This window comes from Papio anubis, chromosome 3 (genome assembly GCF_008728515.1).
Source record: "Papio anubis isolate 15944 chromosome 3, Panubis1.0, whole genome shotgun sequence".
In the NCBI taxonomy this organism is placed as follows: Eukaryota; Metazoa; Chordata; class Mammalia; order Primates; family Cercopithecidae; genus Papio; species Papio anubis.
The window spans coordinates 182,340,122-182,357,906 of NC_044978.1; the positions used below are offsets into that span (position 1 = coordinate 182,340,122).

General features: G+C 47.3%; 1 protein-coding gene across 6 annotated transcripts in view; it reads right to left on the reverse strand.

Annotated features, from left to right (window-relative positions):
- The window catches only part of FAM193A (family with sequence similarity 193 member A), a 198,337-nt gene that overhangs the window by 80,422 nt on the left and 100,130 nt on the right, over window positions 1–17,785 (reverse strand). For all 6 annotated transcript variants that reach the window (XM_021938200.2, XM_017955690.3, XM_021938199.2 and 3 more), the window contains exons 6-7: window positions 14,359–14,483; window positions 7,617–7,764 (exon numbers count right to left, since the gene is read on the reverse strand). In XM_021938200.2, the coding sequence (XP_021793892.1) occupies window positions 7,617–7,764; window positions 14,359–14,483 (273 nt within the window). The remainder of the gene's footprint in view (window positions 1–7,616; window positions 7,765–14,358; window positions 14,484–17,785) is intronic.

Genomic DNA, 17,785 nt, shown 5'->3' on the forward strand with positions numbered 1-17,785 from the left:
TTGATTTCAAACTTCCAGCCTGGGCAACATGGTGAAACCCCATCTCTACCAAAAATACAAACAAAAAAATTAGGCAGGCATGGTGGTGTGTGCTGTGATCCCAGCTACTCTGGAGGCTGAGGTGGGAGGGCTGCTTGAGACCAGCTGGCGGAGGTTGCAGTGAGCCCAGATGACACCACCGCCTAGGTGAGAGTAAGACTCCATCTCAAACAAACAAAAACCTACCACTCTCTTGCCACATACATACATATTTGTGAACAGAGACTCAATTATTTTACATGTATTCAACATTTTAAAACCTTTGAATCAGTATAAAATTTCTAAAATGTTATTAGAAGCAAGCAATGTTCATTCAAAGGTTTTAAATTAAATGGCGCATTACAATGGCTCCAGTGGAGAGTGGAGAGGCCACAAACCAAGAACTCCAGGGGTCCCTGCAGCCGCCCCCAAAGCTTTCAGGGGAACACAGCCCTGCTAACATACTGATTCTGAACTTTTGGCCTCGAGAACTGTGAGCATAAATTTCTGTTGTTTTCAGCTCCCCCCAACCTCCCACCCATGCATACGTGGTTCCAGAATGACTATTATTCTCTGGATGTTACTAAAGTGGCTCAATTTCCCTCAATTGTATTAGTGGCGGATTGTTTCTCATGGTTTCTTCAAAAGAGAGTGAAAATAAAAACGCATCTCCTGGCCAGGTGTGGTGGCTCACGCCTGTAATTTCAGCACTTTGGGAGGCTGAGGTGGGTGGATCATGAGGTCAAGAAATCTAGACCATCCTGGTCAACAGGGTGAAACCTTGTCGCTACTACAAATACAAAAATTAGCCGGGCGTAGTGGCGCATGCCTGTAGTCCCAGCTACTCGGGAGGCTGAGGCAGAAGAATCACTTGAACCCGGGAGGCAGGGGTTGCAGTAAGCCAAGATCACGCCACTGCACTCCAGCCTGGCGACAGAAAGAGATTCCGTCTCAAAAAAAAAAAAAAAAAAATCATCTTCTGGTTCTTTTAGTGAAGAGACTGATTTTCTCTTTGTAAAAACAATGTAACATGCAATTTTAAAGAAATACACTTTACTTTTTAAGTGACACTGTATTTTTTCCCTAGAGAGAATATGTATATGTTATTTTTACATATATACTATCTTTCCTGGAACAACAGCAACATATAATACCATATACAATAGTTCAAAATAAATGTTTAACTTCAAGAAACAGATACATCAAGAAATTACTATTCCCAAAGGATTTTTCAGTCTTAGTAAAGGAATTTCCTTAAAGGCATTTTTGCGTTTCGTTACAGTTCAATTGGAGAAATGAATCTCTGAAACTAGAACTTTATCTGCCATTTCCATCACATGTGGAACTAAGGACAGCACCCCAGGCTCCTAGGGGCAGGATGTTATGCTACTTAGGCCACCGCTGACCTAAACCCCAATAGGCCTGCCTGAGGCCCTCGGGAGCCTCCTCCCACCTGCAGATGTGGTAACACCAGGAAGCAGTAGTGAGGCTCTAGCCACACTGGGTTTGGCCCAGCGCTCAGTAAGGGTTCATCTTCCTTCTCTTCCATCTCTTCCCCTATGTTATCACTAACTATACTATTTTTCTGAAGTCACCAGAAGGTTACAAGTTATTCACAACCTCAGAAACTTATATTGACACATGATGGGAAAGCCAGGTGATATGGCTTAGATCTCATGTCAAACTATATTCCCCAATGTTGGAGGTGGGGCCTGGTGGGAGGTGATTGGATCATGGGGTCAGATTTCCCCAAAGGTGCTATTCTAGGGATAGTGAGTTCCCAGGAGATCTGGTTGTTGTTTAAAAGTGTGTAGCACCTCCCCACCCCGCTTCCTCCTACTCCGGCCATGTAAGATGTGCTGGTTTCCCCTTCCCCTTCCACCATGATTGTAAGTTGCCCGAGGCCTCCCAGCCATGCTTCCTATACAGCCACAGAACCGTGAGCCAATTAAACTGCTTTTCTTTATAAATTATCCAGTCTCAGGTATTTCTTTATAACAGTGCAAGAATGGACTAATCCACCAGGGATGAATCAAGTGAACAGCGTCAATTCTACAGAAGAAAAACACCAAATGCAGGAGAAAGGGAGGTGGGAGTTCCACGCAGAAAAGCTTCCAGACTCAAAGCTTCTCCACAACAGGCCAGCATCTCCTGTTCAACACCAGGACAGGAACCACTGACACACGCAAATCACCATTGTTGACAGGCAAAGCTGATGTGCACTTAGGCTTGCAGACAGGTGCCTCCCCTGAAGGGTACTCTGCAAATCCCTAGGAAACAATGAGTACCAGGCACAGAGGCCACCAGCCCCAGTCAGGGACAGATGTGTCCCTGAAATGAAATCTGAGATGAGACCTCATGGTCACCTAGTCCAAACACCTCTCCAACTATTCTCCACATTCCCTATCATGGGGAACCCATCTCCACACTACAGCCCACTCTGCCTTCGAACGACCCTTGCAAGGGACTCTTTCTGATCACACACATCTACATGGGGTCTAGACTCTGCTCCCGGGGGCTGTCTGGGACGAACTCAATGTTTGCTTCACACTGGTCATTTCTTGACCGCTCAGGCCAGCAACTTCAAGTCCCTTATGCTTCCCTCTGCCAGGGGTGTCCAGCCTGGTTAGAGGTGTCCTGAGGACATGCAGCGAGGCTGCCACCACCCTGATTACAGGACCTTCCACGTCTGCCCTGTGACATCACGTCAACCTGTTACATTGATATGGTTCACCTTTGTCCCCACCCAAATCTCATGTCAAATTGTAATTCCCACATGTTAGGGGAGGAACCTGGTGGGAGGTGATGGGATGATGGGGGCGGATTTCCCCCATGCTGTTCTCGTGATAGTGAGTTCTCACAAGATATGATAGCTTAAAAGTGTGGCATTTCCCCTCTTGCTCTCTCTCTCCTGCCACCACGTAAGACGTGCATTGCCTCTTCTTCTCCTTCTGCCATGATTATAAGTTTCCTAAGGCCTCCCCAGCCATGAGGAACTGTGAATCAATCAAACCTCTGTTCTTTATAAATTACCCAGAATCACGTAGGTTGTTTTTTTCCTTCTTCTTTGAGACAGAGTCTCGCTCTCGTTGCCCAGGCTGGAGTGCAATGGCATGATCTCAGCTCACCCCAACCTCTGCCTCCCGGGTTCAAGCGACTCTCCTGCCTCAGCCTCCTGAGTAGGTGGGATGACAGGCACGCACCACCACACCTAGCTAATTTTGTATTTTTAGTAGAGATGGGGGTTCGCCATGTTGGTCAGGCTGGTCTTAACTCCCGACCTCAGGTGATCCGCCCACCTTGGCCTCCCTAAGTGCTGGGATTACAGGTGTGAGCATCGCACCTGGCCTCAGGTAGTTCTTTATAGCAGTGTGAAAACAGACTGATATGCCCACCCTTCTGGGTCTGATGACACTCTCCAGTGGATTCATCAACACTCAGCTTCTCCATCTGCACATCTGTTACTGCTACAAACACTAACAAGACTGTGGAGGAGGGCCCTGACACAGTGTTCTCTGGGCCAAAGGCAAATACCACCATTGCTGCCATTATAGTGTACTGTGGGCAGCTATCCATGCCTACTCAGAAGGTGCTTGGGGCACCTCTTTTTTTAAGAGGTCCTTGGTAAAGGCAGGCAGGATCCTATGCACTTGGGAGGTTTCAATGACCTAATGCAATACAACTTGACTGCAACTCATGCTGGCAAGACAGAGACTCAGCAGGTGACACTATGTCATCAACGGAGACACTCTTGGATTAAGGACCCTTTCACGTGCTTCCCACAAGCAGCCTCTCTGGGAGTCCTGAAACCCTGCTCTGCACAGTGGCCCTTCCCTGGGCTTCAGAGACCTGAGCTCCTATCTCTGCTCCCAGCCAGGGTGGTTGTGGCTTCTCACACCTCGCTCCTCTGTGAGGCCAGAGCAGATCAGCTTCACTCCCTCGAGCCCCAGTGACAAAGTGAGCCAGGAAGAAAAATCGGCCTCTCGCCTTTTGTTTTTCCTTCTCAAGGTCTTTCCTTCACAGTGTCTGCTGATGACCTGAGATCTCACTGCTCCTCCCCTCCTCTGTACTCTCAATAAACCACCCTGCTTAGGTGCCATGGGATGTGCTCCAGAGCAGTGGTCCCCAATCTTTTTGGCACTAGGGATCGATTTCATGGAAGACAACTTTTCCACAGACCAGGTGAGGCAAGTGGATGGTTTCGGGATGATTCAAGTTCATAACATTTACTGTACACTTTATTTCTATTATTACTACACTGTAATACAGGATGAAATAATCATACAACTCACCCCAATGCACAATCAGTGGAAGCCCTGAGCTTGTTTTCCTTCAACTAGATGGTCCCATCTGGAGGCGATGGGAGACAGTGACGGATCAGCAGGCATTAGACTCTCATGAGAAGTGTACAACCCAGATCCCACGCACGCGCAGCTCACAATAGGGTTTGTGCTTCTATGAGGATGTAATGTCTCTGCTGATCTGACAGGAGTTCGGGCAGTAATGCAAGGCATGGGGAGTGGCTATAAATCCTGACAAAACTTCCCTTGCTCACCGGCCACTCACCTCCTGCTGTGCAGCCTGGTTCCTAACAGGTCATGGACTAGTACTGGTCTGTGACCCAAAAGTCGGGGATCCCTGCCCTATAGGGTACCCAGTAACCAGCGGCCCACAGTACAATACCAACACAGGGACTATTTACTCTCCCTATGCCTATATATTTTTTTCATTTTTTGAGATACGGTCTCACTCTGTTGCCCAGGATGGAGTGAGGTGGCATGATCATAGCTCACCACAGCCTTGACCTCCTAGGCTCAAGCGATCCTCCCATCTCAGCCTCCCAAGTAGCTGAAACCACAAGTGCACGCTACCATGGCCAGCTAATTTTTGTAGAGACAAGGTCTATCTATGTTGCCCAGGCTGGTCTCAAACTTCCGGGCTTAGTTAATCCACCTGCCTCAGCCTCCCAAAGTGCTGGGAATACAGGTGTGAGCCACTGAGCCTGGCCGTTTTCTTTTTGTTTTTTTTTTTTTTTTTTTGAGACAGGGTCTCACTCTGTCACCCAGGCTACAGTGCAGTGGCACCATCATAGCTCACTGCAGCCTCGAACTCTTGGTCTTAAGTGATCCTCCCCTCGTCAGTCTCTGGAGTGGCTGGAACCACAAGCACATGGCACTAAGCCTAATTTTTTGTAGAGACAAAGTCTCACTATGTTGCCCAGGCTGGTCTCAAACTCCTGGGCTCAAGTGATCCTCCCACCTTAGCCTCCTAAAGTGCTGAAATTACAAGTGTGAGCCACTGCACCTGGCCAGTTTTGCTTTTTAAAAATAACACACAAAAAACTTATTTGGAATCAAAAGCTCGTGTAAAACTAAAACATCACCTAATGTCATTATCTCGTTTTGCAGGTGGGAAACTAAGACTAGGGAGGGAAAACACTCAGAGGGCAGATCCAGGACTGCATTCCGGTGTTGATTGCCACGCAGGGTCCCTGGGACCCAAGTCAAGAACATCCCAGGGAGTGGTGACCTGGACACACTACTGGCCCTCCTGCACGGCCACAGCCCCGAAGAGCCTGTGCTCAAGATGCCCACTTCCTGGAGCAGGTTAATGCCCACTATCCTAGCTTCCCCCAACTCCTGCTCCCTCTACCAGAACAGCAAACTTGTGAAAATCGGCTGGTACACCTACAGATGGCAGAGGGGAATGCAGCTTTCAGCGCCCTCTCTGCTGTGCTGTCCCCACATGGCACAGCTGCAGCCCCTGGGATGCTCCAGGCCTCACGAGATGAAGGCTGCTGAGGTGCTGCTGCAGTGGGAGACTCTGCCCTCCCCACCTGGCATCCAGACCCTGCTCTCACAGTAGTCAGGCTAAGAAGTCGCTGGTCAGTGACAAGCCACAGCTAGAAAGTCTCTGGTTGCAAAAACAGACAAAAACATGAATTAGGAATACACCCACTTTGAAGAAAACACAAAACAGCAACTGCTCTCTCAGGCCTCACCATGAGGCTCAGCACACAGAGGGAGTCTCCCAGGACCAAACTGACCTCGAAGGCCCCTTCTCACCCTGATGTGCTGTGCGTACAGCGGCCGAGGAAGAAGCGCAGACAGAGTCATGGGAGAATCTCAGGGCCACCCGCCCTAAGACAAGCTCAACAGCACAGAATTTCGCATGTGACAAAGCTGGAACTTACTCCACTGAAGCTGATGAAGGTTCAAAAAAAGCCAGCAGGCCAGGCGCCGTGGCTCACAAATGTAATCCCAGTACTTTGGGAGGCTGAGAACGCAGAAGAATGGAGTAGGAGAAAACCCGCGAAAATCCAAACAACAGACCATTTGTAGCTCTAGTCCCTGTGGCTGCAGTAGAGAACAGCAACAGAAAACACGGCCTGTAACTGTGAAATCAGTGACACGCTTCTCGGGAGCAGTGAGCACATGCTAGTCCCTTCCTTCTTCCCAGTCCCTCACAGCACTGACAAGGAACACTGACAGGGAGCCACGGCTGGCATCCACGTGGCACTCACCATGCCAGGGCAGACATGGAAACAGCGCATGTCTTAGGCTAGAGCCCAGGTTCCATTTTCCTACAGAGAGTCTCCAAAGTGCAACAGATAAATAACTCCGTCACTCCACCTTTACCGCTGCTCACACTACTGTCATCTTTAAACCAGGACCGCTCTCAATTCCTTCCTGGCCCAACCCCGCTTTAGGAGAGCAGGCAGGCCAGGGGTGAGAAAGAGGGGGCGCCATCTCAAAGCCCTGCTCTGTCTGAGAGGCTTGGGCTACCTGAGCACCTTCCCTTCAGATCCACCTCCAGCAGATGCCCTCCCTCTTCTGTCTTCCACCTCATCAGCCACCTGCCACCTGTGCATGTGTCTGCACTCCTTTCTAGACTAGGACAGATGGACAATGAGCTCTCAACAGCAGAGTGCTCAGTAAATGGCTCCTGGACTTAAAAAATCTCCTACCTGGACCGGGCTTGGTGGCTCACACCTGTAATCCCAACACTTTGGGAGGCTGAGGCAGGCAGACCACCTGAGGTCGGGAGTTCGAGACCAGCCTGATCAACATGGAGAAACCCTGTCTCTACTAAAAATACAAAATTAGCTGGGCGTGGTGGCACATGTAATCCCAGCTACTCGGGAGACTGAGGCAGAAGAATCACTTGAACCCGGGAGGCAGAGGTTGGGGTGAGCCCAGATCTCACCATTGCACTCCAGCCTGGGCAACAAGAGCGAAACTCCATCTCAAAAAAAACACACACACACACAAAACAAAACCTTCTACCTGGGGTGCAGAGCCTGGGCGACAGCCTGTGTGAGTGATAGCGGGTATGCCCAGGCCAAGGCGAACCTGACCAACTGCTGCCACCATACCTCAGGCACAGGAGGCCCAAGCCATCTGTGATGCCAACAGGTTTCCCAACCCTTCTGGAAAACCAGCAGCTGGCACGCACACAGGGGCTACCCACATGCGCCTCTGGGCCTCAGTCGGGAATTCCTGGCTTGCAGCTCAGGACAAAGCTAGTGTCTTGGTACTGCCTTTAACGTGGCTGTGCGAGGGTGTGCGTGGGGTGTGGTGGTCCCGGGTGGCACTCACCTGCTCGTCAACATAGGCATCGATCCTCTTCTGGCACTCCAGCCACTCCTCAGCGACTCTGCGCAGCTCCTCCTCGGAGCGCTGGTACCTCTGCAGCAAGGTACTGTATGTGTCCTCACTGCAGGTGTCGTGTGTGGTGGTTCCTAGCCTAGGAGAGAGAAGGCCTTGTAACAAAGGAAAGAACTCAAAGGCTCTGAAGCAGAGATCAGAAATGCGCTTCCTGCTGCTACTATCCTGTTTTGTCAACTCGCCTCCCAACATGGAAAACAGGGTGCCACTCTGCACCACAGCAGGGAGCTGTGAGGGATCAACAGATCCCCATGCAAGGCCACTAGGACAGACTTGTAAAAAGGAGATGCTCGGCTGGGCACGGTGGCTCACGTCTGTAATCCCAGTACTTTCGGAGGCTGAGGTGGGTGGATCACCTGAGGTCAGGAGTTCGAGACCAGCCTGCCCAATATGGCAAAACCCCATCTCTACTAAAAGTACAAAAAAAATTAGCTGGGTATGGTGGCAGGCACCCATAGTCCCAGCTACTTGGGAGACTGAGACAGGAGAACTGCTTGAACCCAGGAGGTGGAGGTTGCAGTGAGCCGAGATCACGCCACTGCACTCCAGCCTGGGTGACAGAGCAAGACTCGTCTCAAAAAAAAAAAAAGAGAAGCTCAAAGAAACAACAGCTTCTGAGAAAACAAATGAGCACTGAACAACATGTCTCTAAAGACTATGGCTTAACAATTCAGTTTACCAAATATGGAATTGCAAAATAAAAAAATTAGATAAAAATAAAAATTAAAAATGATAAAAAAAAATATGGGGATGCAAAGTTATTTTACTCTTGAAAATACAACTGGCTCAGAGAAAACAAAACATTTAATGAGACATAAAATTTAGATCTGGTTTTCAAATAAAGCAAAACAAAATTTGATTTACTTGAAGAAATACAGTTACAGTTTTCTGTCTACTATATTATATTGTATTAAGAAAGACGGCAGTCGGGCACAGTGGCTCGCGCCTGTAATCCCAGCACTTTGGGAGGCCAAGGGGAGCAGATCACCTGAGGTCGGGAGTTTAAGACCAGCCTGGCCAACATGGAGAAACCCCGTCTCTACTAAAAATACAACAATTAGCCAGGTGTGGTAGTGCATGCCTGTAATCCTAGCTACTCAGGAGGCTGGGACAGGAGAATCACTTGAACCTGGGAGGTGGAGGCTGTGGTGAACTGAGATTGCGCCACTACACTCCAGCCTAGCAGACAGGGTGAGACTCTGCCTCAAAAAAAAAAAAAAAGACAAAAAAAAAAAGAAAGATAGCAAGATGGAAAATGAGAAAATAAACAGGAAACAAAAGACAAACATGCAGGTGGACAGTGAGAAAAAAACACCTCGATTTCTGAAGAAACCGTGAGCAAGATGGCGCTTGGGAGACAGAAGGCTGGGGGCTGGGGTTAGGAGGAGGACACGGAGAGGTGTGGAGACACATGTAGATTATTACCAGAAAAATCTCATGTTCCTAATACCTAAATCTATCAGTGTGAGCCAAAATAAGTGAAATAAAGACATCTTGACAAGGACAGCTTACAATCAAATACAACGTTTATAATATATCAAGAGCTCAAAGACTCTGTGCAGGGTTAGGGATCAGCACTGTTTATATAAAACACTAGAAGCCACGAAATGAATAACGGCACATCTAGAAGAATCAGTACTTGATAACTAGATACTTATTACCAATTTTATAATTATGTCTACCCATTCACACACACATTCATGTATATATACACATACATATTTTGAAATGGAAATATGCCCATGGTAACTAAAGATATGACTACAGCATGTTTAAAAATACGTGTAGTGGACATAGGGAAAAAATGTATAATACTAAATTATTTATAAAACCTAACTTTATGATTTTCTATATTTTCAGAATTTTATTTGTAATGACAATCTAATGATTTTATAATAAACAATAAAGAAAGCTATGTGGAAATTAGGATCTTTTCATGGGTGAAATGGGCAGGAATGACTCCCTCTTCTCCTCTGACCTATCTCCACCCTCAGGTGAATCGCACCTGGGAACCTCACAGCTACTGAAGCCATCTGTGCGCTCACCTATTGCAGTCTCTCCAGGGGAGGCAGCAGAGGTTAGGTGTAACTGGACAGTCATTTAGGGAAGCACAAAGGAAAGAAACAACACTGATGCACATAGATTGAGGCTACTTCAAAACATCAAAGCTATTCTCCTAAGGCTGTTTCTGCCCCTCAGGAGACAAAACTCCTTAAGACATGGACTCCAGCGGCGCTGGGCTTCTGCCACACTGCAGCCCGTGAAGTAGTTTTTCTCCCACTTCTCCTCTGCCAGCCTTGCTCTTCTGTGACTGGTTTCCATTCTTCATACAGAACCTAGTTTCTACCCAATTCCATCCTGCCCCTACTTGCTCCACCTGGAATGCTGGGATGAGGCATTATACCCTGTCATGTGTTCCTTGTTCCGCTCCTCCTGGAAGTAAGAATTTACCTCTTCCAATTTATAGAATTCAGGTTATTTGGAGCCAAGGGAGAGCAAAGTGGGTGGGGGAGGCGGTTTGTGGATATCTTTGGTGGTATAATTGGAAAGCAATCTGCAGGCACAGGGCTTCCCCACAAGCAAAGCTGTGCTAGGATCAAAAGAGTCACAGGGACTACCCACAGGGTTGAGTTAAATCAATGGCTCAGCAAACAGGTTTCTATCTAAATATTGAGCCTGCAAATACAAGAGAGCAGCATGGAAACAGGCTTACTGTAACATTACCAATAATGTGTATGTGAAACGTTATTACTGATAAAGAGAATAAAATAACATTGGTTTGGGTAAATTTTATAAGCCTAATTTAATATATATTTAAAGTGAAGCCCACATTGGGCTACTGACACCCACAACAAAGAGAAGCAGGCCTGAGGGATGTACCCCCTGATAGAAACAACCCCCATCTACGCCTCGGCCTGCCAGGGGATCTGAGCAGAGCCGTCCAGAGCCTTCAGATCCTACCAATTCTCAGGCAGGACAGAGGATGGAGGTGGCCAGACTGCTCTGTGAACACGCCCACGCAGGATCAGACCAAGGCACCCCCAGGACAGATGGCCCAGTTCTTTCATAGATACATTTTAAGACAAAAAGGAGTGGGGAGTCAGGGGAAGGAGCCTGCCAATTACAGACTTTCAAAGGCTATGGGGAAAAAAAGAAGGGGGCAATGCAGAGTTACTGTTTAATGGGTAGACTTTCTGTTTTGGTTGAGGAAAAAATTTTAAAGTACATAGTGGTAATGGTTATAAACACTACGAATATAATTAATGTTAATGAAATATACACTTAAAATTGTTAAAATGGTAAGCTTTATGTTATATATACTTTACCATAATTTTAAAAAAAATGTAATATATCAAAAGCCATTGAATTGTACATTTTAGGTGGATGAATTGTACAATATGTATTTCATGATACAGAAGCTTTGGGGGTGTTTGTATGTTATCAGTAGCAAAATTTTTATGAATTGTTAAATGTATATCTGTACACTAGCAATGCAAATCTGAATTATCTTGAATTAGTCTCAGGCTGACAAGGGAGTCAGGTGCAGAGCACAAAGGCATGGCGTGTCCTGGCGTCATCAGTGCTGCTCAGAGAACACGCTGGTTGGTCTCACTCTGTCCCTGTCTGTGTTTATCCTTCTCCCTCAACTGTCTCTGGGTCTCGAAAGTGAGAAGTGCGACTGCAGCTGGAGCCCCAGCATCCACACTGGAGACATGGCTCACGGTTGGAGTGTGACCATTAATACCCAGTGACCAAACAGAAAATCCAGAACCAGGGCACGGAAAAAGACGGGAGTTTTATGATACACTTCAGGTTTCAGTCACCCACCCACAGTCTGACAGGCTGACGAAACTCACTGGCTTACCACTAAAATTTTTTTTTAAGGTAGATACCTGGAATCTTGTTTTTAGAGCCTCTCTCCCAAGATGCATGTCTTCTCATGAAAAGTGCTTTTGATAAATCTGAACGTCATAACCAGGAACAAAGTCTACTCCACATTCCAGATTCACCACTGTGAATCCTCTTCCGATACCTTTTATTCTGCAAGGGTCACATTAAGGACTTTCCAATCTTGATACACAGTGGCCACAGAAGGGAAGGAATGGCTAAGAAGCAGGTTGGGGCACAGGGAACACTGGAAGGGTCTGCGGCCCACCTGCCAGCTGGCCACACCCCCCATAACACCTTGTTCTGTTCTTGTTTTTTTTTTTTTTTTTTTTCTGTTTTGTTGAGATGGAGTCTCGCTCTGTCTGTCCCCCATGCTGGATGGAGTGCAGTGGCATGATCTCGGCTCACTGCAACCTCCGCTCTCGGGTTCATGCCATTCTCCTGCCTCAGCCTCGCGAGTAGCTGGGACTACAGGTGGACGCCACCACGCCTGGCTAATTTTTGTATTTTTAGTAGAGACGGGGTTTCACCGTGTTAGCCAGGATGGTCTCAATCTCCTGACCTCGTGATCTGCCCCCGTCAGCCTCCCAAAGTGCTGGAATTACAGGCATGAGCCACTGCGCCTGGCCCTTTTTTTTCGCTTTTTAACAGATGGGGTCTTGCTGTTACCCAGTCTGGTCTCCAGCTCCTAGGCTTAAGCAATCCTCCTGCCTCAGCCTCCCAAGTAGCCGGGACTAGGGGCATGAGCCACCACGCGCAGCTTCTGATCTTTTTGTCCTCAATTCTCTTTCACTTAACTGCTTTCTCTAGAAGTAAGGTTATGAAGTGGAGATGGTCAGGACCCCTCGAAGCAAATTTGTGAATACAGGAAACAAAGACTGGGTCAATAATCGGATTTTGGTTTTGTTGTTGTTTTGTTTTTTTGTTTTTGAGATGGAATCTCGCTCTGTGGCTCAGGCTGGAGTGCAGTGGCACAATCTCGGCTCACTGCAAGCTCCGCCTCCCGGGTTCACACCATTCTTCTGCCTCAGCCTCCCAAGTAGCTGGGACCACAGGCGCGTGCCACTATACCCGGCTAATTTTTTGTATTTTTAGTAGAGATGGGGTTTGACCATGTCAGCCAGGATGGTCTTGATCTCCTGACCTCGTGATCCGCTCGGCTCGGCCAGGATCACAGGGATTACAAAGTGCAGGGATTACAGGTGTGAAGCACTGTGCCCAGCCTAATACATGGATTTTAAGAGAAAAAAGGCAGATTGGGTGTAGTGGCTCATACCTGTAATCCTAGCACTTTGGGAGGCTGAGGCAGGTGGATCGCTTGAGGTCAGGAGTTCAAGACCAGCCTGGCCAACATGGTGAAACCCCGTCTCTATTAAAAATACAAAAATTAGCCAGGCGTGGTGGTGCAAGCTTGTAATCCCAATCCCGGCTACTTGGGAGGCTGAGGCAGGAGAATCACTTGAACCTGGGAGGTGGAGGTTGCAGTGAGCTGAGATCATGCCACTGCACTCCAGCCTTGGTGACACAGCAAGACACTGTCTCAAAAACAAAATAAATAAAATAAAATAGCAATAACTGGTGTAGTCAACAGAACAATTTATTCCCTTGCTTTGTGAAGCTAACAATTTTTTTTTTCCTGGAGACAGCATCTTACTCTGTCGCCCAGGCTAGAGTGCAGTGGTGCACGCTCGCCTCACTGCAACCTCTGCCTCTGGGGTTCAAGCAATTCTTCTGCCTCAGCCTTCTGCGCAGCCAGGATCACAGGTGTGTGCCACCACACCCGGCTAATTTTTATATTTTTAGTAGAAACGGGGTATTACCATGTTGGCCAGGCTGGTCTCAAACTCCTGACCTCAGGTGATCCACCCACGTAAGGCCTCCCAAAGTGTTGGAATTACAGGCATGAGCCACCACACTTGGCCCCTAAGTATGTATTAATGCGATCAAATGTAGACGGCTGCTGTCACGATGGGTCTGTATTATGGGAATGTGCTCACGTGATAAATAGAACAAAACACCAAAGAACAAAATCACCAAACTGCAGACCTGTGGTAGCTCATGCATGACTCAGTGCAGGGAACAGTGTTCTGCTGTTCAATTTTTGCTGCTAATTTTTGTATTTTTAATAGAGACGGGGTTTCACCATGTTGGCCAGGCTGGTCTTGACCTCAGCGTTCTGCTGAGCGACATCACATCGGAGGAACACGCCTCCTAACTGAACATGGTACCACAGGGCAAACACATGACCCCGAGCAGATACCCCATGAGTGACTGCTGCACCTGCACCCCTTTCTCAGTGAAAGCACAGAACCCAGCCAGCCTCCCTAGCGTGAAGAAGCCATATGGAAGCGCTACACAAGGAGACAAAACAACAGAGCCCCGGGTAGCAAGGGAATGTGTAGGAGACACCAAGCTGTATCCAGGGGGCCTCAGGCACCCTCAGACTTGGGCCTCTTCCCTCCTCCATTTCCCCTGCATGTCCAAGAGCCATAGCATGAACCACATCACAGGTGCCCGGCCAAGGATGGGTCTTGTCAAGGAAAAGTGCTATATTTACTGTAGCTTTTCTGTATGAGGAATTTATGGTGTTAAATCTTAGTAGCATTTAAAAGTTTAATTGTATTACTTCTCGGGTTTTGAGTTTTTGGCCCAAACTATCTTTTTCTCTAAGCCCTGTTATTTTTCCTGCAAGAACTTTCATACTTAGTGGTACTCAGGTACACCAGCCAGGAGAAAAGACTGTGCTGTCACATCACAAAGACGTATACGGGTTAAGGCCAAATACCTGATTTGTGACACCAGTGCGGGCAAGTTGCTCTGAAGAAGTGGCTCTGAAAAGACCAGATTTTCAAACAGGTGTTTATTATGCAGTTCCCACGTCACTTGGAACTTTTTCAAGTGTTCATTTTCCTAGTTTAGAAAAAGAAAAAGATAAACAGAATATGTAGTGAATTGCTAAAGACTTGAAAATTCCCAAAGGGATTCCCTCCCCGCTCTCCCTCTCCCCACACCACACACACATCCCTCTTTACAGGCTCAGAGCGTTCAGCTTATGGTAAGTGCTGTTCCCTGTATGTCCCAAGGCACACAGTGGATCAGAACTCCGACTACAAGGACATGTAGTCAGTCTAGATGGCAAGTTTAGAAGGGCCGCAAAGACAGGGGTGACAGGTGTACACAGAGACAAAGCAGTAACCGAACGTTTGAGAGTCATTTCTCACAATTATACTTTTAAATTGTAATGATAGCCCTTACAGTTCAGACAGTTTAGATACATCAAGTCCCTCAATGCCAAAGGATAATAATTTTCTTACCTATTTGGAGAAACCTTCCATTCTAATTAATACACACAATTTCTCCACTTGCAAGACCCTATTAGAGGTAAAGTTTTTTTTGTCTTCCTAATAAACATAGGCAATCTCGTCAATTACTTTAGCCAATACCATGAAAACCTAGAAGTGTCCCAGTCATCATAGAGAGTCATGTCAACAGAAATGTACAGCAAGCCCCCAACACAAGACCACTGAGGTTGATGCCATTATTACCTTTCCTAAATGTAATGGTCACATTTAATAAGTCTTGCTACAACCATGCGTGTGTGAATCCATGCTTCCCTCTGTCAACTACACGGACACTATTTGTGTTCAGATCACGTTACATCTTTGGGTGAATGTTCCTGACTTCAACAACCGCCAGCTCTGGAAGCTGCACTTCATCATGCTTGGCTACTCCACGTCTCCTGAGTCGGGTCACTCACAGGGACTGGGTTTAGAGGTCTGCTCCTGTTTACAATATAGCCAAGCTGAGTTGATGGAGACCTTAGCAAATGAACGACACAAAGATTTCATTGTTATGTCACCTGATAACCCTAGTTGGTATGGGGGCTGAGAGAACAAATTATAATGATTAACTTCTGTTCTTCAAAGTAAACACCTATAAACACATTTGGAGACAGCACACCAGTGATACTGCTAGACCACTGTGTGCTAGCCTTGCTGGTTATAGCTCTGTTTTCATACCTGGAAACACAAGGATTGAGAGATTCAGCAATGAATCTATGCCATCTGTAGAAAACCTCAAATCTTCCATTTTGTTAACATTTCCAACACTTTTCCTCATCGTGTTTTCACCAGTGCCTCCCAGATTGAAACATCATCACTCCTGTTTCACACCAAGCATATCTCAGAGCAAGCACATTTGGTACAGGAAAAATGCATGTCGCAGGAGACTGGGGCCAGGTAACTGATAACCAGCCCCAGGCTGGAACCCACAAATGTGCTCGTAATAATGAAGCAGGTGAAGTGCCAAGCCCATGCTGCCCAGGCCCTGTGCCAGATACGAGGACACAAAGACTACCTCCTGCTAAAGTAGTCTGCTGCTCTCCAGGGGTTCCCGGAGAACAGAACAGTAGGCAGTGACCTGACTTACGATTCAGCTACAGGACAAAGAGTACATGGGAATGAATGCAGCACCCGGATCAGACCAGGCTGGCAACCAGCTGATGGAGGGGCCTCCTGGAAGAGCTGAGGCTTTGCCTGGCCTCCACTGGAAACCTCTAGGATAGCCATTTCCACCTGCCTGCCTATGAGTGGAATCACAAATCTGGCTTTCTGGGCCAGCTGCTAGTGGTCACTGGGTGAAGGCCGATTTATAAAGATGTTCAGCATTTTTAATAAAATCTAAAATTACACCTCTAGGTGAGGCATGCAAGACAAACAGATATCAGACTTACTTCACAACCTGAAATCAACTTGGAGTTTACTTAAGTAACACATGCTAACACCTGAGTGTCTAGCATGGCCAGGCACTGTCCTCAGCGCTGAATTCAGTGCCTCCAGTAAGCTCCCTGTGAATTTGGTACTGCCCTGCCATGCCCCATCGACAGGTGTAGAACCAGCATAGAGGGGCTCAAATAACTGGACTGGGGCATGCAGGCATGGGCTCTGCAGGATATGTTGTCACAGCTCCTACGAGAGGTAAGGCCTATGGAAGAACTCCTGAGCTACAGGCAGAAAGGCTTGTCAGTGACCTAAGGGCAGGCTTTGCAGACTGTTCTCGATTCCCACTACAAAAAAAGGCTTGGGGGTTTGGAAGAAGGAAGACAAGATGTTTAGAATGCAGTTCCTACAACAGACAGAAATAACAGGATATTTGAATATTTCTTATTTGTGGATGAAAATTTAGACTTCACTATTACAGCCTGGTGAGGCGTTTGCTAGACGACTAGAAGCATAACTTAAGCCTCGTGCCAATTTTATTATTTTTTTTAGATTTCTTAAAAAAAAAAAATTGAGTGATTGGTCGATTGATTGAGACAGGGTCTCGCTCTGTCGCACAGGCTGGAGTGCAATCTTGGCTCACTGCAACCTCCGCCTCCCGGGCTCAAGCAATCCTCTTACCTCATCCTCCTGAGTAGCTGGGACTACAGGTGTGCACTACCATGCTCAGCTAAGTTTTATATCTTTTGTAGAGACGGGATCTCACCATGTTGCCTAGGCTGGTCTTGAACTCCTGGACTCAAGCACTCAAGTAATCCGCCCACGGTGGCCTCCCAAAGTGTTGAGATTACAGGTGTGGGCCACCACGCCCAGTCCCCCAATTTTATTTTAATATTTAAAGTACAAAAAATGTGACTCATGGCCGGGCGCGGTGGCTCAAGCCTGTAATCCCAGCACTTTGGGAGGCCGAGGCGGGTGGATCACGAGGTCAGGAGATCGAGACTATCCTGGCTAACATGGTGAAACCCCGTCTCTACTAAAAATACAAAAAACTAGCCGGGCGTGGTGGCGGGCGCCTGTAGTCTCAGCTACTTGGGAGGCTGAGGTGGGAGAATGGCGTGAACCCGGGAGGCGGAGCTTGCAGTGAGCCGAGATCACGCCACTGCACTCCAGCCTGGGAGCACAGCGAGACTCCGTCTCAAAAAAAAAAAAAAAAAAATGTGACTCATTATCCAGTTTGATCCCCCAGGCAGTGTAGAATAAACCTCACATGAGGGCATTCTCCAGTGAAGTTGCATTTCTGAGAACATCTTTCTATGTCCAAAAGCATCCACTGAGTTCAGCAAAAACAGCAGAATGGGGATGCTGTTCACAGAGGAGCTAATTAGCTGGCAGAGTTTGTACAGCAAATTAACATGTTGCTTCAAAGAAAACAAGTGACACAATCTGTGGCTAATCATAAAATCTGAGCTTTCAAGCAAAAAAGAAAACTTC